The 24,351-nt window shown below is 43.2% G+C and overlaps 1 protein-coding gene across 6 annotated transcripts in view; it reads right to left on the bottom strand.

Moving 5' to 3' along the window:
• Nucleotides 1-24,351, bottom strand: part of LOC142573104 (inositol hexakisphosphate kinase 1-like) — a 33,172-nt gene that overhangs the window by 3,998 nt on the left and 4,823 nt on the right. For 3 of the 6 annotated variants that reach the window (XM_075682630.1, XM_075682631.1, XM_075682632.1), the window contains exon 2: nucleotides 1,928-2,235. In XM_075682630.1, the coding sequence (XP_075538745.1) occupies nucleotides 1,928-2,229 (302 nt within the window). In that variant the 5' untranslated portion in view covers nucleotides 2,230-2,235. Of the gene's footprint in view, nucleotides 1-1,927; nucleotides 2,236-8,712; nucleotides 10,353-22,651; nucleotides 22,715-24,351 lie in introns of those variants that run through there. The other 3 variants (XM_075682628.1, XM_075682633.1, XM_075682629.1) reach the window with 2 other exon arrangements.

Below are 24,351 nucleotides of genomic sequence, written 5' to 3'. Positions count from 1 at the left end.
ATGAAACAAAAAAGGGAAAGGAACCTCAAGCATGCATGAAAAACAATTTACAGGAAACTGCACGCAGTACACAAGCCCGAAGAGCCCTATCTGCAGCTTAGCACTCCTGTGTCTTGTTCCATTCTTTCAGTTCCGTAGTATAGCACGATTTTTATCTTTTTAACCATGCTTAATTTTCACTTGACTAGTTTTACACCTGCTGTTGCATTTTGGTAAGGTGCAGACTGTCCCTTATTTCATTTAACTTGTTTTACATTTAACAAGGGACTCACAATTTACCAGGGCTCATTGGTATTTCATGATCATTAATTACAGTTGAAGCACAAGATCAGGACTGGGACAGCAGGGGAGATGTGGGCGAATTAATATTCAATTGCACCAACATATGAATAAAGCTAACTGGGGCCCTGACCCCCACTTGGTAACCTACTGTTGAGTACCAGGAAGCAGAACCAAAGTAGAGAATGTCTTGTTTATTTGATGCCCGCAAAAACGACTAAAGAGACTGCGGGAGCACGCCTGTGTCCTCGCTCGCTTGTATCTTCCTCTCTTCTTTCCCAGAGCATAATATCTCACAACTTCCAGCCAAAAAATTTGCATGTGCTTGCTTTTTAAAGACGAATGTTTCTGAAGTATCGGAGCTTGTCCAGCAGATTCTAGTGGCACCACGTTGCAGAGGGCAGTACAGATGCTGAACCACCTAGAACCTGCTGGATGAGCTCCGATACTTCAGAAGCATTTGTCTTGAAAAGAAGCAAGCACACGCACATTGTTCAAAAATACACCAGTCTCACATGATGCGATTTCTGCTGCATGCGACAAAAATAGCAGTTGCAGTGCAGTGTTTTGGGAAAGAAGAGAAGATACAAACGAGTGAGGACACAAGCGCGCACCCATATCCTTTTTAGTTGTATTTGCAAGCGTCAAATAAACAAGACATTCCCTACTTCGGCTCCGCTTCCTGGTTTCCAACACCTACCATTGCAGCATGTGTGACTGGAAACCACAATTTGATGAGTGGATGACTGGGCACTGATATCAATGTCGGTGGATGAGAGAAATTACAGAAACTGGCAAAGATCTGAAGTGCTCATATTCGGTATGCTGGTTTGCTGTTTACTCACCTGGCATTTCAGACAGAATTAACCTTCTCCCCGAGCCTGGGTGCTACGTGTGCTGTGTAGTAGAGTGTGGTTCTGTGTGCACTGTAATGGTTGCCTTCGTCTGCATCTGTTCTGCTGTCCCTGTCTTGATCGCCTGTTCCCTAGTCTAGCAGCTCCATACACACATGACACAAAGCACCACAATAAAAGGGAAGTGACAATTACAGGGAGAAACCAGACGACATGAAATCCACGGAGAAAAAAATTAGCAGGAGAATTCACTGCAGGAACTGCCCAATGATGAATGAAAGCCAGCTTGTGAAAGCCAGCATGAAAATGAAAGCCAGCATGAAAACAAATGAAACATTGTTTCATTTGTTTTCATGAACACCTGAGCCTCCAAAACAAAAGCCGTGGCCTTGCAATAATACTGCTTGTTGTCACTGTAAAATTTGTTAGCTTCTAAAGGATGCAACGACTCTCACATAATGTAGGAAAAGCTACCATCTTCACCCTGTCAGTCTTGAGACTTCTCAAATTTTGCTCCTCTTGTAAGCACTGCTTAGTCACATCTAACCATATATGGACAACAGTTTTTACTGTGGTGCATCACAATAAGCATGAAGAGCGGCGGAAATTTCAGGAAATTGAAGGAAAGGTCAGGTAGTCTTCTTTAGTAAAACTGTAGTTTCCCTGCAGTGCGTACTGATATGACCTGGTTCATGTTCTCACGAGAGCGGTACGTTGTGGCTAGGCACACTTATTTGCAGTGTTTCAGACACGTTGCCGAGTCCCTTCAAGACTCGAAGCCCCCAAACACACACCTGAGTTGTGAGGCTTCGCTACTGGAGGGCTTCCCCGGGCACCACGACTCATCGTCTTCGTCGTCCTCATCCTCGCTGGCGTGCCCATGGTGCACCTGGATGACGCCCTTGTAGGCGGGCACGAAGGGTCGCATCTCACGCGGCACATGCAGGTAGAAGTGGAGCTCTCGTGGAATGAGCGGCTTGCACAGGGTGCCCGGGTCCAGCAGCAACATGCGGCTGTGTCCCCCCACCTGGTGGGCGAATGGCAGCAGCACGGCTTCTGTGTCCCCACGGCCCCCACTGGCCATGTGCACCACCATCACTCCCTGCACATGATAGAATGCGCACACAGGGTTGGTAGTTGCAAGATAACCGATCTGTACTGAAGGCACTGGGCAGTGGGCATAGTGCTTGTGAAAGAGAAGACGACGAAAATTGCTTGCTTCTCCGTTTCACCATAGTACCGACCTGTTTAAGCCTACCGTTACAACCTAGAACTAGTGCTGCTAGGCAAACACCCCGTTGTATTCAATTCAAACACCCAATCAAATCAATCGTCTCAAAACAATTAGGTGACTGCTGCTTTAACAAAGCGCCACAGGGACTATTGTCGTGGAAGATGTATATTGCTCAAGCCTTTTTTTTTTCAGACATTTCCGATATTGATGTTCCTCTTGCCTTTTTACTTTTTTTTCCCTATTCCTATTTATATTTCTGTACATGAGTGACACTCAACAGGGGTGTAGCCAGAAATTTTTTTCAGGGGTGACACCCATTTGACTAGGGATGGGGAGGGGGAGAAAGGGGGGAGGGGCGCTTGGAAGGCTGCATAGTAACACACAAATTTTGGAAGGGAGGGCATGTGCTCAGTGAGCCGCCCCATGGCTAAATGGGGGCATTGTCAGCTGCGAAGTGCTGCCCTGTAAGCCATTGTGGATTGAGCAGGCCAGCTCTTGTATTGTGCTAAAGTCCATAAAGAAATAATCATTATTAAAGGAAACTTATGCGATTAGAGAAGGTTCATACATAAATATTTGAAGTGAGCCTAAATGGTCCAATACAAACAATGACTAGGAATACTGAATAAACTGTCACTAGTAGTAAATACAAACAATTGCTACACACAACAATTAGTCCACAAATTATTGTGCAATACAAACAAATGCATAATAATTAGCACAAAAGCAACAAATAGAAATACAGGAAGTGCATTAATCCTACAATTCCATTCCGGTACTCTGGAATTCCGTTCCGGCATGAACAATATTGATTTCCTGTCCGAATTCTTTTGCCTTTTTCTGCCTTTTCTGTTTAATTGTGCATTTATATATGTGATATGCACATGTCAGCAAATAAAGCGTAGTTGATAGTACAGCGTCTTGGATGTCATCTTTCATCCACATATTTCACAATGGTTTAGCGCTCCTGATGTAAACCAAATAGCCCACACTTCCACCCTGCTCAAAAGGACTTGTTTTACCCCTTGCGCACTGACTGCTGCATGATTAACTAAGACAACTATGTACAGCAACCAGGGCAGATATCATCAGTGGTTGCTGAAGAAAAGAGCCCTGGACTGAGAAACTGAGAAATGCACCCTCACAATTTTTGAGTACTTACCATCCTCATAATATTAAGGTGTCATTTTGGAACATACATCATCATCAGCCTGCTTTATGTCCACTGCAGGACGAAGGCCTCTCCCTGCGATCTCCAATTACCCCTGTCCTGCGCCAACCGACTCCAACTAGCACCCGCGAATTTCCTAATTTCTTGGAACGTACAGCAGTGACTAATTGATTACTCGATTCAGTTTAACATTCCACAGCAGCACGTAAGCTACAAGAAATGCCATAGTGCATGGATTAAGTTGACTGGATTAAGTTGACTGCCTGGGGTTCCTTGACTTGCACCCTCCCCCACCCCTCCCCCACCCCAGCGCAGCACATCAACATATTTAAATACCCCCCCTCACTAAGAAATGTAGCAGCTATGACAGAGATGAAAGCTAACCCTTAACCTTGTGTTGTGCAGTGGGACACTAGAGCAGGGTGACTCGCCCCACTGTGGCCAGGTGTCGGGCACATGACACAAGACAAAGAATTCATGAACGAAGGAAAGGTAAATGGGGAAAATGTGCAGCGCTGTCCCTTCTATGTCATTTCTCTTATGTATTCTCCATTGTGCATCCAGATTGGTACTGGACATACACGGTGCACTGAATAGTTCATTCTGAGAACAGTAGTCCCAGACACATTTGGCAGTGCACTGTGTGGGCTGCTCGTGTCAGCCATAGTCCAACAGAGCGTGGTGACTGTACCCTGGTGCAGTTCGCTAACTGCTTTGCTCTCGCCATGCAGATGGAAGTCTATCTCATCTCCAACTTGCTGCTTCCTGTTCTGGCATGCGCACACTCAGATGCCTCGCCAGTGCAGGCTTCCCCTTATCACGAAGGCCACGTGCCATCCTTTGCCCGGTTTCAACTTATCACAATTTTCATCGGCGTCACCGTTTGAACGTGAGCTACCGGTCCTGGGGTCCTGGAGACAACTTGAAAAGAATCATTGCCATCGACAGCCCTACCAGCTACAAAGGAACCACCACCGTCGACGCAGCTCTGTGGGCCCAGTGATTGTACTCTGGCGCAGTTCGTTAACCGCTTTGCTCTCGCCATGCAGGTTGGTCAAACATATGCACTTCTTGCTAAAAAATCAAGCAATTTTCTGGTACAGCTCCCAAGCCCACGGTGCTGCATCATGATTGCCTGATTGCCACTGAGTGCATTTATTTCATCCATATGCTACTAATCATATCTGGCGACGTCGAGACTAACCCTGGTCCTGCCAGCCTAGACACTGTACTGGCTGAATTGCAGAAACTAACCACAGGCCAAACAACACTTGTGCACGAGCTAAAGGGCCTGAAACTGCAGCTGACCACCACAGACAAAACAATCAGCGACCTGAATACGCACATGACCGACTTAGAGGCCCATTATCAGTCCCTCATGCCTCTACGCCAAGACAGAAATACTACAAACAACATCAACTGAAACAAGTCGCCTGGTCACAGCGTTAGAGGCTCGTTTTGCCGACCCCAAAAACCGATCCCGCCGCAATAACCTGATCTTCTATGGAATTACTGACCCCACTACAAATGGAACACTTACCAAGTCTGAAGAATTAATCATTCATATCTGCTGTAATCACTTACAAACCGAAATCAACCCCACAGATATAGAATGGACACATCGCTTAGGAAAACACACCAAAGATTGGAATCGTCCAATAATAGTAAAATTCGCACATTGAAAAATGAAAGACTCCCTTCTGTCAAGAGCCCGAATGCTGAAAGGAACAAATTATAGTGGAGGTGCATATTTCTCTTGCCTGACTCAGAAAGCACCGGAAAGCCCTTTTGCATTTCGCCAAATCGATATCACTTGCATACTCTCTACACTATAAAACCTTGTACATTGGTCCTAAACAATATATTTTTGATGAATCATCTAAATCTGTGAAAAAAATTGCGTAGCAATCATCCCGTCCTTTACAAAAAAAAAAAAAAAAAAAAAAAAAACAGATCAATCATAACTTGCACCCAGAAATGATCTTTCGTTTTCCGCAGTCTTTACTAACGCACGCAGTTATCTTCCGAAGCGCGAGCTTGTATCTGACATCATATCATCAACAGGCACCAACTTGGTCATTTTAACAGAAGCCTGGCTACACAATGACGTCACTGATACCGAAGTTTTGGACGAGCTACCTGACTTCCAAGTTTATTGAACTGACCGTGTAGGCACAAGGGGCGGCAGTGTTCTTGTAGCAGTTCACTGGCAACTTTTGTGTTCATTTATTAACATCGCATCTAAACTCGAAATACTATGGCTACTATATCACACATCACCACTTACAGTGCTGCTGGGGGTTTGCTACAGGCCTCCCCATACCACTCCTGAATTCTGTGGGGAGGTCAATAACTTAATACAACTTACGATAACCTACCCTAATGCCTCCATCCTACTTTTCGGGAACTTTAATTTCCCAAACATAGACTGGAGCAACTTACCACATTCTTCAATAGTAGGTCGCCCAGAGGCAAGGAATTTTATCTACATCTGTTTGAATTTTAATCTGACACAATTAGTTTCAGAGCCAATGCGCATCGCACCAGAATCCACAACCATTCTGGATCTAATCCTGACTAATAATCTCAGTACCCTCTCATCAATTACACACCTTCGTGGAATTAGTGACCATAATGCCATTCATGCTACTTTCTCTTTTCCTGTAACACCAAATAAGACACATAAGAAAACTATAAGACTTTACGAAAAGGGTGACTATGACGCAATTAACCGCGAACTTGAGGCCTCCTTCCCCACATTTGAAGCCGCGTATCGCAATCAGTCAATATTTGATAACTGCTCGATGTTCAAGTTAACAGATCTGGCTAACAAATATAAAGTTCACATTCACCCCAGTAATAAAAGAAACATGGTTTACTAACGCCTTAAAGAAACTAGAAAATAAAAAGAAATGTCTTTACTGAGCGGCTAAAAATAATGGGAACTCACATCGATGAGAAATCTACTACAAAGCTGAAAACGAATATCTGACTGCTATACGCAGTGCAAAGTGTTCCTTTTATGGCACCCAACTCCCAAATTTGATGCGCACTACCCAAAGGCAATTTTGGCAAGTAATAAACCCTCATCCTGTTCGCACTATTATGCTCACTAATGACTCACACGAGACAATCACCGATACTGAATGCACCGACACTTTTGATTCTGCATTTGCAACAGCATTCACGAAAGAAATCCAAAGAAATATTTCTTTAGCTTTGTACAATATTGAAGGTCACATGCCATGCATCACATTTTGTGCTGATGGAATTTCATCCATAATCCAGAAGACTAAGCTATCATCTTCAGTTAGCATTGATGAAATTAACTCTAAACTTCTAAGAAACACAAGACACATGGCTGCATCATACTTGTCCTTACTGTTCTCACAGTCACTCTCTTCAGGAAACATGCCAGGTGATTGGAAAGTGAGAAAGGTTGTTTCAGTCTACAAGACAGGTAACAGGAATCCTCCATTAAATGATCGACCAATCTCACTAACAAGCATGCCGTGCAAAATCATGGAACATATTATCTACTCTCAAATCATTGGCCTTCTTGGACAGTAATCACTTTTTTCACCCTTCACATGGTTTTCACAAAGGTTTCTCTTGCGAAACTCAATTAGCTCTTTTCGTTTATGACTTGCATACTAACCTTGACATCAATGTACAAACTGACGCGATCTTTTTGGATTTTGCAAAAGCATTTGATAAAGTATCCCACCGACATTTGCAACTAAAACTTTAACTGTTGAACTTGGACCCTAATGTTCTAATCTGGATAAAGGAATTTTTGTCTAGTCGCACACAAATGGTATTAGGCAATAATAACCTGTCAAGTCCCCTCCCAGTAACCTCTGGCGTGCCACAAGGATCTGTTCCGTGGTTCCCTGTTATTTTTAATATACATTAACGATTTACTACAGTGTGTCTCCTGTAATATCCGCATGTTTGCAGACGACTGCGTCATCTACCGCTCTATCAATAACTCCTCTGACCATACTGCTCTCCAAAATGATCTTAACAGTGTTTTAGAATGGTGCATAACGCCAACAAATGTAAATTCGTGTCCTTCTCCCGCCATCGCAACCCTTTCTTCTTCCCATATACAATAACGCACCATTAGAATTGGTACAATCCTACAAATATCTAGGTGTAACCCTATCTCACGATTTATCTTGGCGTGCATATGTCACTAGCATTATCTCCGCAGCTAACTAAACCTTAGGTTTTCTAAAACTGAATCTACGGCATGTCCCACCGCATGTAAGATTACTAGCATATAAGTCACTTGTCAGGCCTAAACTGGAATACGCGTCAGCCATCTGGAACCCGCATCAAGCATATCTCACCGACGCAGTAGAATCAGTTCAAAATCATGCAGTTAAATTCATTTATACCTCATACTCATATGACGTCAGCGTTTCATCTCTGAAATCAAAATCCGGCTTGGCAATGCTTTCATGTCGACGTCGCATTTCCAGTCTTTCCCTGTACCACAAGTTCTTTTTTTCCCTTAATCAAGAGCCTTACATCACAGCAGCAGCATGCATATCTCATCGCACCAGCCATCCACTTCAAGTAGCGCGCGCATGTGCAGGGACAGCCGCCTTCGCAGCCTCCTTTTTCTTCCGTATCGCCTCAGACTGGAACGGCCTTCCCGCCAACATCGCTAATACCACTTGTCCATCTTCGTTCACAGAACTTGTAACCAACTATTATGTTAAATTACTCCTCACAATGTTTTCGCTATATTTATAAAAACCCACCCCTTATGCAATGCCCCTACGGGGGACTTTAAGGTAATAAACTGAACTGAACTGAGCACATGTACTGAGCGGGCACAGATATCCATTAACAACAAAAATTATAGAAGCCAGGAGCGTATGCGTAAGCCAGCTGTCTATTTAAGCTTTGGATGATGGCATAGGCGCTTGTGGAACTGCGGATTCCTTGTTACTTTCTTGTTCTTCAGTGTTCATGTTATGACTGTTTTGATCACATTATCAAACCTGCATCCTACAAACAGCTGTTGCCCTGCAAGTGTGTCACTTCTGCAGTACAGTGTCAGTTGCTAACACGTGGCGGCATTGTTTTCCTTTTGTTCCTTTGTTTGTTTAGAGGCACTGTAAAATATTTGCCTGCTTCCATGAAGTGTGAGCTCGGCTAACCTGTGTAGCCGTTCCAAGCATGTCTTGCCGGCAGGGATTCAGATTGTTCAGTGGCCTCTAAACGACCTAAACAATCCGCTCGTGCCCGAAACAGCTATGTACAGGGGAAAGAAAGAACAACCTTAGGAGTGCATCAAAACAGAGAATATCTCTGTAGTATCTGCAGGGACCAGTGGACTACAACGACAATGACATTTTGCATTCAAGAGTGCAACCGACAATTTTGATACATAAGTGTAACAACCACATGAAGCCAACAGAACCTGGCTCGCTGCATAGTGACTTGACTCGGGCAGCCTTGATGATTTGAGATAGTGTAGAAGGGTTTACTAGCCATTTGCGTGCTCCCAAGTCCATGTACTATGTGATGCAGGCAGTTCGAAGGATGCTCCCCATCCATCACCATGGCTGTGAATGGTCCTGGCTAATACTCCCAGGGATAGGTTTAGTGCATACACAAATACCGAAGAAAGTGAAAAGGAGGGTACAGCTGCCATCGTAGCTCAAGTGACGGAGCATGGCCCATGTCGTGCGAAGGCTGTGTGTTTGGCTCCCACTGGCAGCAAGTTGTCTATCCTTCCACAGTCATTTCCATTTTCCTTTTCAACTTTACTGTTCAATTAAAAAGACACCATTTCTTACACATTTATTTTTAAGGCAGAAAGCTGGGCTTATTCGTATAAGGCGACATCGCACTAGCGGGTAAAAAAGGGCACGGACAGGAACATTCAGTGTGTTCGATGCGTCTTTTTTCATGTTCCTGTCCGTGTCCTTTTTTATACACTAGCGCGATGTCCCCTTGTACCTATACATTTCCTTAGTTTCACAATTGTTACCAGAGAGTTTTTCTTACATTACCTTGAAGAAAAGGTGATGACACTGTTTATTGGAGTTTCCCGACAGGTGCACTCTTTAGCACTTAAACATGTCAGCGCTGTTCGCTTCGTGCATGTTGAGTCGTGCTTCAAGAGCGAGAAACAAAAGGACGTTACAGACCATTTTAACCTACAAAAAATATTTGAATTAGTCAATTTTGCTGCCATTTCTTAACTTGACCTTTGGATAATTTGAAAAAATTTTGCACTTCTGCAAGGGCTGAATTAATGAGATTTGACTGTAGGACTTCCCTTGGCACCCAGTCCGATACAAATCCCCTGGTCAGCTGTTCTATGCACCACCATATATCTGTCCACTTCCTCAAAATTTTAAATATCACATCAGCAACCCACTTTTCCTTTCTATCCTGTACAAGAATTCCTCTTTAGTGTTTTTTTAGCCCTTTACCACCCAAGTACTTTCCTGCAAAAATGAACCAAATATGCCCAATTTTTTTATTTTTTTCGTTCGATGATGTTGTTCGATGATGTTCGTTCGATGATGATGTGAAGAAATATTAACTGCACGGCTTATTTCATGTACTCAATGAAGACATTGAATAACACAACGTGCAAGAAAGGCAGCTTTTCCAACAATATGTAAATGTATTATAAACACTTTTCAGTGTCACTGACGTATCGGAACTCTTGCGCGTTTCTGTCCTGCCATGTTCCTTTTGATACTCCTTTTGTCAAATAGGAATGCGAGGACCACAACCCAAAATAGACCGTTGCGTTTGTTTTACGAAATCCGAGAAAAAAAAACCCTGACAATGAAAGGGTTAAATACTCTCTCAATGTATGACAGCAAAAGAAATAGTAAACTGCAAAATAATATGTAGCACAAGTAAGTGCCCACACTCCACAGTAGGCAGTGAAATGAGCAAGACATGCATGACTCATTGTGCGGATGAGTAGGATTTGTCCTTGGCAATGTTAACAAAAATTGGCACTTTCGCCCGAGCGGTGAAGTGCAGAACACGACAGTGTTCTAACAGCACGATGGGACATGTTGGCGCTACGGAGCATGCGAGATAACTGGCGCTGCGCAGAAGGAACAGCACCCAGGCCTACTGCAACGCTGACGCGATGACAAGCCCAACAAATGGCATCTGCGGTGTCGCACCTCGATGGCACATGAAACCAGGCCAAAGGGAAGGCTTTGGTGTTAGAGTTGAATGAAAGGATAAAGATAGTTTTGTTTTACCTCGACTTATGCTGTCTGTTCTGCTCAGACTGGTGTATGCACAGCGGTGTGGTGTGCACATAGCTGCGCAGCAGGAACGCTAGTGTTCGTGCGATCGATGCTCATGCCAGGCCGCACCAGGCAGAACGCTGCCCTGGCCTCGCTGTAAGAGATGACTGAGCCGAGCCTGAAGGCGAATCCTCTCGGCTTTGTCGCTTTTGCAGCCAAGTGCACTGCAGGTTGCTGCTGTCTCTGGAGGCCCGTCTAAGCTTCTGGGCATGGGCTGCGTGTGCGTCGATGATAACGTGACAGCCTAGCGGCGACAACAGCGAAGGCGAAAACATGCCGCGACTGTTGTTACAATTGCTGTTGCAATAAAAATGGCAGGAACAGTTCAGCTTGGCCGTTAAACTATTAATAATCTTCCTAGGTACAGTAAAACCTCAATGTATACTCACCTAATAAGTAACTCCGGTTTAAACATAGTCGTGATGAAGCCACCACTCTGCCACCATTGAACTTGATATATTCGCAGACTGCTTAAGCTGTAGTCGCTTACCACATGACAAATGGTTTGTGTGTGGTATTTACTTCAACTTTCGGCGCGCGCAAGGATGAAATCTGCAAATATAATGCGCGCAGGCTATATACAGTGAAATTGTAGCGCAGGGATCGTTCGCGGACTGCAGTCGCCATCGACAGCGACGCCGAAACATGGGGGCTGTGGTACGTTTCCTGCTTCCATAGGTTATGGCGCTTCCATGTCGTCCATGGCGACGACGGGTGAGTGCATGATGGCCTTTCTGTACGCAACGTGGCGTGACCATTAATCGTTGTGAAGGCATCTGCAGAGAAGTGGGGCGCAATGGAGAAACTGTCTCACGACCTTGCCGAGTTCGACGATGTCGCAATCGCTGCAAAGCTGCCATGACAGCCAATGAAAATTGCCGATTTTTCTTGCTGCCTGCTCGCAAATAAAACTTGTCTGGATGTGTGTTTGAGTGAGAATTAAGATGCACTTCTTTTCTCGCTGGAAAGCCAATAGCCGCTTATCTGCCGTTGTCGGTTAATTAGTACATCGCTTTGTGTGTACCTTATCCTTATTCTCTACCAAATACGTATTAACAAGGTTTTACTGTAAATTCCTGCAGTGATAAGTTGTACATAGCTGCTTGAGGAGCACCTGTACACTCCCATTGCCTTGGAGCAGATATTGGAAGTACCTGGTCATAGTGTTTTATCACAGGAATCACTCGGGAGCCTTACATAGTACAGCCACCAGGAAAGTTGAGAGGCAGGACTGCCCAGCTTTACTTCATATGGCGAAGAAAGAGGTTAAAGTCTAGATCTAGTCTGGTCAGTGCTCAAGTTATGTGCATTGAGTAGAAATTCTAAGACTAGCGAATCTTTCAAGATAAATATTCCCAATGTAGCGGTGTAATACATTGGCAATCCACGCATTACCTTCAGCGGAAGCGTTTTTTTTTTTTATGCAGCGCCGCACAAGGCTCTGTGAAAGGGAGTGTTGCCGTTCACTCTGGCAGATAGATAGGTGGCCAGCGGCACTGTCGGGTGGATGACAATTTACCCTCTTATTCACTTCCTTGGCTATGTGAAACACCAATCTATTTATGGTAAATTTCGTGGTGCAACTACCTCAAAAATGGCACTTGTCTCAAGACTTTCACCCAGTTAACATGCTACTGGGACCAATTGGTGTCAACTTCACAAGTGCCCTAAAGCAAGTAGGAGCTCAATCATCAAAGTGTCGTTAAAGTTATTAACAATGACTATCGAACAATATTTGTTTATTCTTTTACATTGCAAGTAATATTTCCCCTCCTACTAAGCCACTGCATTATTTAGACAACCCAATCCTTAACTTTCGAAATATTAGGGGCAAGGAGAAATAATGCTAAAATTCTGTAATAAAATACTGAAATTAACTTTCCTATGGCGAATGCCATGAAGAGGCACTTGGCTCTTGTGATGGAATGAGCTATCACCAAATGCACAAAGTATTCATAAACCTTTTCTTTTCTAGGTCAACCTTTACATTGCTCTTGTCATAAAGCTTTTTTGATAAATGAATGAAAGCAATAGTTTTTAAAGAATACTGTACTATAATAAAATTATTTTAGGTGTCCTTCTAAGATATTAAGAGGAGGACACTCCCAGGATATTCTGCAGCTGGGAAAAGAAGGTCAACTGCTTGCAGGTCTAAAGGCTATAGCAGGCTCTTCTCTTCCTTTTGGAAAATGCTGTGAGCTACACCTGTTGACCAAGACCTTCTGGCAGAAATTAGCTACATTCAACTTCTCCCAAGTTTAGAAAATATTTTATAATGCAATGATAGCATATGTCAAAGCAAGAAAGAATAGAAAAGACAAGACACGAGATACATCAGAAGATCACACAAGGACAACAAACCAGAGTAGGTTTACTGAGGACTAGTAGACTCTTTATCTGTTAGCTTTTCTCACTGCTCAAGAGACAGCGATAGCACCCACAGATAAAGACAGGGCAAGTATCATGTGAAGAGGGCTGGGATAATGTAACAATTCTACTCCAACTCTTTTCCTTCTTGTGCTTTGCTCAGTGGTCCGATTGGCGCTTTGACTACATTTTCACCAGGATCAGCCTGTAGATGGGCAGTGGGCCTTGGACTCATTGCTCAACAATGTTTGAAAATTGATTTTCTCAGAAAACTTTAGCCAAAGTTCACTTTATGACAGAATTTTTTTACCACTGTCTCCCCCGTAAATATCGTTATCAGGCTTATATACTCATGCACTGAAATATGTTTTTTTTTTATTTCCTTTTTTTCCACTCTCCTTGGGAATCTCTTAATCCCCCTCCCTCTCTCCATGCAGAGTAGCATGTCAGTAGTCATGAGAATACCAGCAAGAACCTCTGTCTTCCAATAAATAGCTTATCTCTCTCTTTCTGGGAGAGTTTCTAAGGATTCGTTACGAAACAAGGGTAGCGCAAAACAGACAAGGAGGAATAAAGGCAATGTCTCCTATGTTTGTCCTTGTCTTTCGCACTGCTCTTATTTCATAACAAATAGAATAAAGCGGAGAAAGATCCTTACATTATGCCGGCCCTGGTCTTACATTCAAGGAATACTATTTGCCAGATTTTTGAAATTGTGCCTGAAACCAAATGTGTCGACATGGTCACATTTTAAAGGAATTTAAACGAAATTTTAAGGCACAACTGATTAACTTACTAAAGGAGACCAGTAAGCACCAGCATCAATTCAAACACTGCAACTAAACGCAGGTGTTACAATTGTAACATCAATAAAAACCTTGTGCCTGTAATTTGCAAGAAATCATAATTTATGACCAAGAATTTGAGAGAAAGATGAGGGTGTATTCAGATCATAACAGTCACAGGCAGGTCCAGACAAATTTTTTTTTTACTTGAACAAAATCCCTCCATACACATGAATAATAAAACTCAAGCACCGTAGGCGAAGCTTACATGAAAAGTTATTTCACAATATTTTTTGATGGCAAACTGGTATTGAAAAAAATTAGGCACGTTTTCCAGCCACCTTATGCACCATAACAAACAGACCACAAGTTCAAGGTGCGGGAATATAAATGCAACATTTGCTATGTTTTCTGGCACAAGAAATAAATGGAACTGGCTGCCAGTTGCTGCTGTAAGCTTACGAGAAAGCAAAACCTTTGCTTTTTAATGCTCCCCTCCTTTTGACAATCTTTCTGTGTGTAGTGATAGTCGTTAAGGCACAGTAATCACGACGAAATTAAATTCAGAACCCAGAGTATCCTTTTGCACTAATGCTTGGCAGTGCGTAGCTTACTTTATTTTAGTCAAGCTGCTGCACTGATCCGTGCATTGAATAAAGCTACTGCATCGATTCATGCACAAGTTGCCCAAATCCTTCACACAGATTACAAAGATAAGCACTAAGTGAAGTAAGTTTCCTATCTCGTAACTTCCCTCACATTAATCTTCTCCAGGAACTACCACATTTCCCTCGTAACACTACAAAGCTATAGAATTTTTGAATAAAAAGAAACAGCTGACTTGGCATAACCTTTCCCATTTCCTTTAGTTTGTTCTTCCTTCCCGCGCATAACAAAAGGCATGCATCGAATGCAAATCTTTATCTGTCAGCTCAACTGATGGAGAATGACTACTTGAGTTTCCAGGTACCAAACTCTGGAAAATGAAAATACTTCAACAAACCTGAAGCTTTGCAGAAATTTTAAGGTTGACATCAGGCTTGAAGTTATCACTGAAACTCGGCAAGTGATCGCAAATATTTGTATTTTAAGAACGTCCAGTTGCGTATGCAGTTGTCACTGTTCAAAAGTTAACTGCAGCCTGTAACGACAGGACAAGAATGCAGAGGAAAGTGCTTCTCTTTTGCGGTGCATCTCCTCAGCAATGCCACGCACCCACACAGTGGTAGCGTTGACTGGAGGTTGTGACAGTGAATGAGCACCTTCAATGTTTCATTTATGGCAAATATACCGATACAATGCCGTAGAACACGAAAATACAAATTCCACTTCATTGTGGCAGTCATCTTTTGCGAGGCTCTTTTTTTCATCTGAATGGAAACCTGCCGAACTTGGGGGGAAAAAAAGAAAGAAAAAAAAAAGCACAAAGTGGACATCAGGAAATGGTAGGTGACCCTAACCTTTGGCTTGGGTGTCTATTAGTGGCAATTACACAGTGGCATTGGTGCTCTTTCGGTTAACTTTAGGCAAACACAATGCACAAACCAAAATCAGAGGCAACAGCTTTCCATTAATTATCCGCTTAAATATCACGCCACCTCCTTGTGTGTGACATCATTAGTGACGTCATTACTTCCGCTTTTTACTTACGGGTTTCCAGGAATTTCGCAAAAGTCATGCTCACACGATTGTGCTTTGCTGTGCGGTAATCAGTGTTAATTCTAATTATTCCAGACATTTCAGTAACTCAAGTTTTAACTAAACTTATGCTCTCATATCATATATATAATGAAACCCATAAATCTTGCACTGTACTATTTATTTTTTCCTATTTTTTTTCTCATTTATATTGAATTTTGTGCCCAGTCGTCTCGGGAGGTGAACCACAAGTACTGGGCAACAAACAAGAGTGTCACTCAGTGCTCGTGCCACTGAAAAATGTGGCAGCCTCTAGCTTGCACGCCACAGAGGTGCTGCTCTCAAGCACACTGCAAACAAATTCAGTGTGCCCGATGCCTGAACCAATGGTTGCATTGGCTTGCCAGGACATCTGTCTTAGTATGGTGGCACAATTCCTGGTAGTGGCGAGCCGTGCATCTAGTCTGATAGCAGAAACGGTGCGAGTGCAGCGGGCACCTTGGCAACGATTCCCATTTACGAGCAAGATTAGCAATTACACGGTGAGAATTGGCTCTTTTGCAGTGTGCTTGAGAGTAGCAGTGCCACAAAGCGCAAGCAGGAAGCTAGGCCAACTTTTTTATATTTCGCAAGCTTTCTTTTAAACACCAGGAAAACAAAAAGTGAGCCACACAGAGAATAGTGCATGCTAAGTTAGGTTTTTGGAAGTGTTAAAACCTAGTATTCAGAAATCTTCCTTAAATATAGTTAGCAAAAAGTATACAAAAAAATATATAGGAGGCATCTTGAGGGTCTTGCTAACACAATATAATTGATTTTATCTGTGTGGAATGCTGTGCTGCATTTTAAAGCTCAGTGCATGATAGCTGGGTCATCTTGTACATATCCTTCCAGGTCAGCTTTGCTAAATAAGGAACATTTCTGTATAGAGCCAAGGCACCAAAGCAGGCTTTTAAAGAGCACCCTGTTTGAGATGCAGTTTATGCTGCCTGAAAGAGAAAATTGTCATCCACCCGACTGTAGCATGAAGCTACAAAGAAAACCCATCCGGGTTTCTCGGAAAGAAAGTTTTGCAGTCCTGGTCATGTTGAAGCAGAGACCAACATCTTTCTGGGGTGGCTTCTCTACCATCCAAGCTAAACAGGAAGCTAGGAGATTGCAGAGTGAGGCCGCATTGATTCAGAACTCTAAGCACAGGGTCACTCGATGTGGCCAATCAGTTCTGCGGACTCCCACTTTGTAGAGGAAGTTCCATGAAAGGAAAAACTGTCATCCAGATGAGAAACTACAGATTGCAGAACGACTGCTCTGGAAAAGTGTTGGTTCCAGATTAAATCCCTGGGCAAGGACGAAGTCATCTTCTACTGCAGATCTTTCTTTCACAGAACCCCACAGTGAGCTTACTTTGCAAGTTTGTGCTACTCTCTGGTGAATTGGTGAATGACAATTTTTCGCTTCCATGAAACTACCTCCACCTTGCAAATTTCTGCAGAACTGATTGGCCATGCCCCTTTACGCTGCTTTGAAAAAACCTCCGAGACAAAAAGAAACACGGTAAATTGGAACATAAAAACAATTACAATATATCTTGCAAAGATTCTTCAACGTATTCGTCATGTAACAGCACTACCTTTAATGTGCAAAGTGTACTTTAAGTTAGCAAACTAAATTACTTAAGTCATTTTGCCATGCATACAACACAGCTTAACTAAAAACAGGAGGAAAGTGCCAACGATTACCTCTCAACATAGCATAAAAATATCTCAAAGTTAATTTTGAGACCACAGCAAAATCCTGAAAAGCATCCCCCTCTCCCCATATGGACAAAAAAAGACAAATTTGTCCCTTCCTCTCTCCTTGGTTCAGTGGAATATCTGCAACATAACTAGAACAGGAAGCAAGTTGCATGCTACACAGCAGACTTTTTTTTTACGTTTTATGTCAATCATCATTACTGTGGCTCTTTTAGGCCATCATCATCATTAGCCTACTTCATGTGCACTGCAGAACACAGGCTGCTCGGCGATCTTCAATTACCCTTGTTTTGCGTAGGCAGGCTTCATTCTATGCCTGCAATTGTGATCCCACGAACTGATTCTCTGCTGTTCTCGACCATGTTTCCCTCCCACTGGCCCCCCTAGGAAAGCTCCAGTTACTTGCCCTACACATTGCATGGCCTGACAAGACCTGTTGAATTCTTAATTTCAACTAAAACATAGACTAAAAACATTTGCCTTTCAGTATATACCGCTAACACCTGTCCTAAACCTTGCACAGAAGCTTATATTGTTTAAACTGATGAGGCATTCATTCTAATGCGTTATTTTGTTTAACTCTGCGGTAGCAGGTTGTTATTTGAAGAGAAAATAACAGCCGAACTACAATTCAGGAAAACTTTTTACACCGCAGGCCTTAGCGGCAGTACGTCAGTGTGATGCTGGATTTCGATGTTTGTTATTGAGCCATTGTGGTGCAATAAAGGTTCTCAAACTAAGTTAAATCTTTGGCTCAATTAGAATACAATGTGGTCCATCCTTGCCGATGTTTAACTAACTAGGCCCGAGCAGGCACCGGCAAATTCATGACATCGGGGAGAGCTGGCGCAGAAACATCAAGGCAGCGTCACTGCAGTGCTTTCATTTTCGCATCTTTTCTGGCTTATCGGGCCTCTTCACACGGTACGCGTGGTTGTTTTGGTATTGGAGAAGCATGATTTATTACTACAGCCCAGTATATTTTTCTCTCTATCGCCCCTTTAAGTATTTTTTTCGTGCCACTGCTCGTTATGAGGTCGTTTGCCCCTTCTCAAGGTTCCCATAAATCTCGGCAACAAAAAAATATTGTTTCGCCTCACGTCTCAGGTTCTTCAATGCTTGGAGAGAACAGTCACTGATGCGCTTTGTAAATCACCACTTTGAAGAGTTACACGCTTACGCTGGGCTGGGCTGAGCAAAAACATTAAGTGAGGTGATATATCAAAGTGGGAATTAAGTGTATTCACACAGTAATATTTAAACACTGTATGCGCATGCACCATTACACGCTTTGACGAATTCTGTGAGGTCATGTGGTAAAAAGTTACTGAAAAATAAAGAAGGTGCCGACAACTGCCCCACCAAAACAAACGAATGTACTTCTATAGAGGCAAATATATGTAGGCACTGATATATAGGCACAAATAACAAGAACTTCCACGGCACAACCGAGGATAAATTATTGTTTTCTGAGGAACACCGTTCACTAAACCCCTGTTTAATGGAATTCACTTTACTTCCTCGATAAAACAAAATGAGGCACGTTGTGTAGTTTACAAGGTTCATCTGAAATTTTGTATGCCTAGACACCACGATTTTCAGCATTGTTCCAGGGACTCGGCAAGCTGCACAAAGAAAACCGTATTCAGCTGCAAGCAGGAGCGAAACCTTTCACGTTCAGCTCTCCGAGGTGCAGCCCCACTTGTTTATAAGGCAAAGTTGGAACTGCAAATAACGCAGAAAATTGGCACCATATCACCTGTTGACGAGCCGACCGAGTGGTGTGCACCAATGGTAGTCATCCCAAAGCCATTTGAAGACGCGAGAATTGGCGTGGACTTCAAAGAACTAAACCGCCACGTTCTGAGAGAATGGCATCCTATTCCATCCGTGGAGCACGCTCTCTGACTTCTTCACGGGCCAAAGTGCTCTCCAAACTGGAAGCTAACTCTGGATTTTGGCAAGTTTCGCTTTGTGAAGATTCTAAAAAGCTTGCGTCTTGCATTTAGACTGTGCAGTGGTTCACTATCGAAACCGATGCCAACATCATGGGCACTTCTGCAGTGCCGCACTGTTCTCCCCTTCCACAAAGGCTGTTTCGCTAGTGAACCACTTCCAAGTCTGAATGCAAGACGTGAGCACACAAGTTATCTTAAATTTAGTGTGCCTAGACGTCACGAGAAAAGTTGTGAAAGCAGTGACAAACTAGCACCACATGAAGGTTTTGCGGGGTTCATGTTGCATCTTTTTTTTTCACTCAGTATTGGTTTGTATACAGAAAAGGGACGCTCAACATCTACTGAAGCGAGGGGAATGTACATGTCCTCCGGAACATTCAATGATCCAATACCCTCTGAAATGCCAGTGTTCGCATGTCAGAACCTTTGAGTTCTCTCAGTACCAATAATCCGGGATTTTGGACTCGGGCTGATGGAAGTTTCAAGCTCTATAAGCAACAGGTCCGTTGGGGATGGCGGCAAACCTTTTCTGAAAATCTTAAATTTGGGTCCAGAGTTTCGTACGAGCATTCAAGTTTCTCGATGATATCAGCTAAATATGTGAAGTGAGCTCACAAGTATGCTAAGTAACCTTAAGCGTATTGTAATGTAGCGCAGCTTGAGATCTCACATTGATGCTCTTGTCTGCTGCAGAGCTGTCAATAGCAGCCTCCACACCTGCAAAGTGTTTGTGGTAATAACTGGCTGCCTTCATCCAATTTCTCCGGTGAGTGATAACATTATAAACAAAATAAGGCTAGGACAAAACATGGAAAAAGGAACTTTTAGGCTCTGTAAATCCAACAGAGGCACCAACACCGAAAGAGGCATTTATAGGCACAATTTAAGTGCCACTAAAATGTTTCTAGACCTATATGTAGTTCGTGCTTATACTAAATAGGCACGATAAGGACGTAAGAAAAAGAATAAGAATTTTGCCTAATGTTCCAGTCCACTTATGACCAGCGCATAATGTGAGACAAAGCATACAAGTCGAAGACAGGTGCAATCCTGGAATGCTTGATTTGTAATGTAGCCCGGCTCTGCTTGCAAGATTTAGTGGAACGTGGTTATAACAGTACGTTTGAGGACGGCACACAAGAAGAATGCAGCCAGGACAATCACCAATCCTCTGTGCATTCTTTCTTTTGGCAATCATCTTCTGTGCATTCTTTCCGTTTCCTGTACTCAAACGCGCCGTTATAACCATGTTCCACCAAGCCAGCAACTAACTAGCCCACCTAAGTCTCCTGCTTGCAAGGGTTTTCTTAGTGGTGTCAATGGACTGAAACCGTAGTCTTCACAGTGGCTTTTGCTTTGATGAATAAAATAATGCTAAGACTATGAAAGTATGAAGGCTGGGGAACAGATGGCATCGATTTCACGGCCAAAAACTCTTTCCAACATGTGGTTGGGTCTGATGCTGTGATAGAAGACCCAGCACTGTCCTATCTGACCTTGCATTTTCTTCATCGCTGCTATATAAAAATATTTCATTACACTCGTGTTAGTACTCTAGCAACTTCTTGTTCCTTGAGGAAAGTCAAGGTGAATGGAAGTTTCAGAACTGCTGAAAAGTAGTGGTTGGTCTTGCTGAAGTGGCTTTATCTCTAACACAAATTTAACCTTTAAGCTTATAACACGCTGAATTTACCATCGTCTTGTTTCTTCAGATACATTATGCCTATATCATAAAGCAATAATACACTGGCTTGCCACGAAGAGCTTCATCACAAGATGCTACTGTTTCTCAATGGGTTAGTGTACTATTGCTTCATGATATAGGCACTGATCATCCAGAGAAGGTAGATGCAGGAAAACACAGCTGTTGGCACACAAAAAGGCAGAACTATTCCTGCTTTCTTCTCAGGTACATTGCATGTTATTGCCATGAACTTGACCTGAAGACTGCTCCCATCATGCCTCATACATTGCAGCTTGCACTGAATGCACCAGTACAGAGACATATACTAATGTTTAAACGTGGAGTGTTATTTAAAATATCAACCTGCTGCGTTTGCGCATTTCAGTGTCCATCCCATCCTCTAAGTGCCGTGAAACTTCTCACAGCGTGGAAAAGTGTAGCAAGCCTGAAGGCTTTCAACATGCTCAATGAATGCATTGTACAGTGGAGCTCTCACCCTTGCTGCACTGAACTGTGTTGCATGAGGCAGTCATAAACCAGCAATGGGCACACAGAAGTCAGTCAGCAAATATAGGCAGCTCTCTGTTACTATGTAGCTGCTAAAAGTTGTGTAGGTCTCAGCAATATATATTTATTTTTTTGCCGACTACCCCAACGCCTCTTACTAACCACGTCCCCATTCGTCCTGGTGCTTGTAATCATTACTTCTTCCATTGCCGACCCCAAGTAGGGTAACCACATATCTCCTCCGAGAATGGGCAGCATGGGTCATCTTTCTGAGCTCAAAATGCTCATACATCATATGTAGACATTTGTGTGTGATTTGTGCGTGTAAATAATTCATTTGCCGAAACCGAGGTCCTCCTTCCGAAAACGACGCTTTGGGGGACAGTGCACATAGCAACTCTCAGTTGAAGTAGCATGCACTATGTGCTAGTTGGGGAGCATATGTCAAGTGGGACAGCCTGGCAAGGACACCGTGCGCTGCCCTATCTCACAGGCGATGAGCCGCATTCTATCACTTGTCCACTACCACCAGAGGGCGTCACCACCCACACTGTTCTGAATTTTTTTCATCACATTCTTTACAACAAACGGGTGATCACAGCTGAAGGTGTGCCAGGCACTGCCATTAGATGATAAACAATCATCAACCAGTGGGCAACACCCACCTGCCCAGAAGAGCCTATTACAAAATGCTGTTCCCTGCACCTGCCCAGACAGCCCTTCCACCTTCACGCGATATTCTCCCAATTCTTTCAACTCAAGCTCCTTCGCTGAAACTGCGAGTCAGCAAAAATTAGAAACTTTGCCATATAGCCATTCCGCCACCATGGTTACCCTTGTCAGAATGAACTTGTTAATGTCCATGAATTTTTGAAAGCAAAGCATGATCACAACACTTTCTTTGGCTACCTAAATTGACAAAGCACATCAGGATTATAAAAACAAAGATCTTCATTACAGTCTCAACTAGAGTACTAGTAAGAAATAAGAAGAGGCAGCAAGGACAGACCAAGTGTTACAGACATTGCATGCACTTGAAATTAAAAAAAAAAAAGGAAAGAAAGAAATGTATTAGCAGGAAGTGTTCCAGAGTCACTAGTGAATTCATATACACACGTTTTCTGTCCAAGGTTGTGCCATGCGTGATCGATGCGAAGTCCAGACCACCACCAAGCGGCACTGTAGTTAAGTCAGGTGGGTATTACATCTGGCTACACTGTGCAAGTATGACATTGGATAACAGCTGCTTACCTCATTCTTTTGTAAAAAAGGGGTACTGCATCATCATAAACCCTCATCCTTTAAATTATTATGTCTACCCTTTCTCATTTGCCCCAGTGTTGAGTAGCAGGCCCAGAGGCATACACCTTCAGCCAACCTGTAACTTAAACTTTTTTCGTTCTTGTAGCACTGGCTGGACGAAGCAGAGCACTAGCTCTGGCAACCTTGCAGCAAGTCAGAGTCCACAATGGCTAAATATACTCCATCAGAAGGATTAGGGTATCCTTCATAGCCTTAATACAGTTTTAAGATTTAAAACCCCACAAATTACTAGTGTGTCATACATTAAAAGCATATGGCATACTATGACAAAACAAAGAGTGTTTGTGTTCCATTGAGGTGTGGCCAAGTTATTTGCAGCATATTAGCATATTGCGTACATACATGCAGGCACGAGCATGCCCGCATACACACGCAAACAAGTGTAAACTGCACGAGAAGAGGAAATCTATAGAACACTAAGGCATGCCAAGATGAGAGCACTGGTGCCCTATATGGACTCGAAAAAAAGGGGGCACCAGCGAGACACAGAGGACGCGTACACAAGGAAAAGGTGTCCTTTGTGTCTCGCTGTTACCCCCTTTTTCCGAGTTCATCATGCACAAACTGCCCCAAGAGGTTGCGCTGATGCCCTGTATGAAATATGGCAGGATTTCCCCATTCATACAAATTATTCTTGGTTTGTTCAAACATTAGCACATTGGCACACACCTAAATCTAGCACAACACATCACCGTAGGCAATGGCGCAAGCAATTGCAGCATGCAGGAACAGGTCAGTACTTCATGCATGCTGTGCTCCGTAGTTGCTTAAGGCCCTGCAATGTGTGTAGTGTGTTCGGTTCGCACATGCAACTATGTGCCTTTGATATTTGTTTCCTCAGATGAAAGACTCTACGTTTGACACCTCGACAATGTGGAAACATTTTTCAGGTGTTTTTTCTCATGTCCCAGCAAAATGTCACCTGTGCATCGGCAGTCCAGGCATTGAAAATAGAGCGGGGAGTCGACTGTCTCCGTCAAGTGAGAGCTACCACCTAATGGGTGCCTACACATTGTGACACAATTAATGCAAAGGCAACAGGCTCTTTGGAGAATATAAAGACATTAATATTGTTTCTGCTGTGCTGTGGTGTATTGATGAGACAACCAGGGAGATACTTCTATTTGAAACACTCTTCACTTTTGGCTTGGCCTCACTTCTAGCATTAGTGTTTATCCCTTGATGCTTGAAAACCATACTTCAACCACAGCCAACATGTGTTTCAGGTTGTTGTGGGCCAAAGTCAGTACCAACATTTCTACCTATATTGCAACACAAGAACTAACAAAGGGGAGGGGTGATGTATCGCTAGGTTTATTGTCAAAAGGTCGCGTGCAGTGAAGAAGAAAAAAAGGAAAGTTGTACTGACATACAATGGGAAAGTGCATCACCAGAAGGTGACATTGCCATACAAAAGCTACGGGCAACACGATGGGCTTGCATTTTTGCCAATATTGGGGTTTCATGGGTGAAAAGTCTCATTGGTCCATTTC

This window comes from Dermacentor variabilis, chromosome 2, assembly GCF_050947875.1.
Source record: "Dermacentor variabilis isolate Ectoservices chromosome 2, ASM5094787v1, whole genome shotgun sequence".
Taxonomy (NCBI): Eukaryota; Metazoa; Arthropoda; class Arachnida; order Ixodida; family Ixodidae; genus Dermacentor; species Dermacentor variabilis.
The sequence above is the reverse complement of the archived record's forward strand: the minus strand, read 5'-3'. Positions and strand labels throughout refer to the sequence as shown.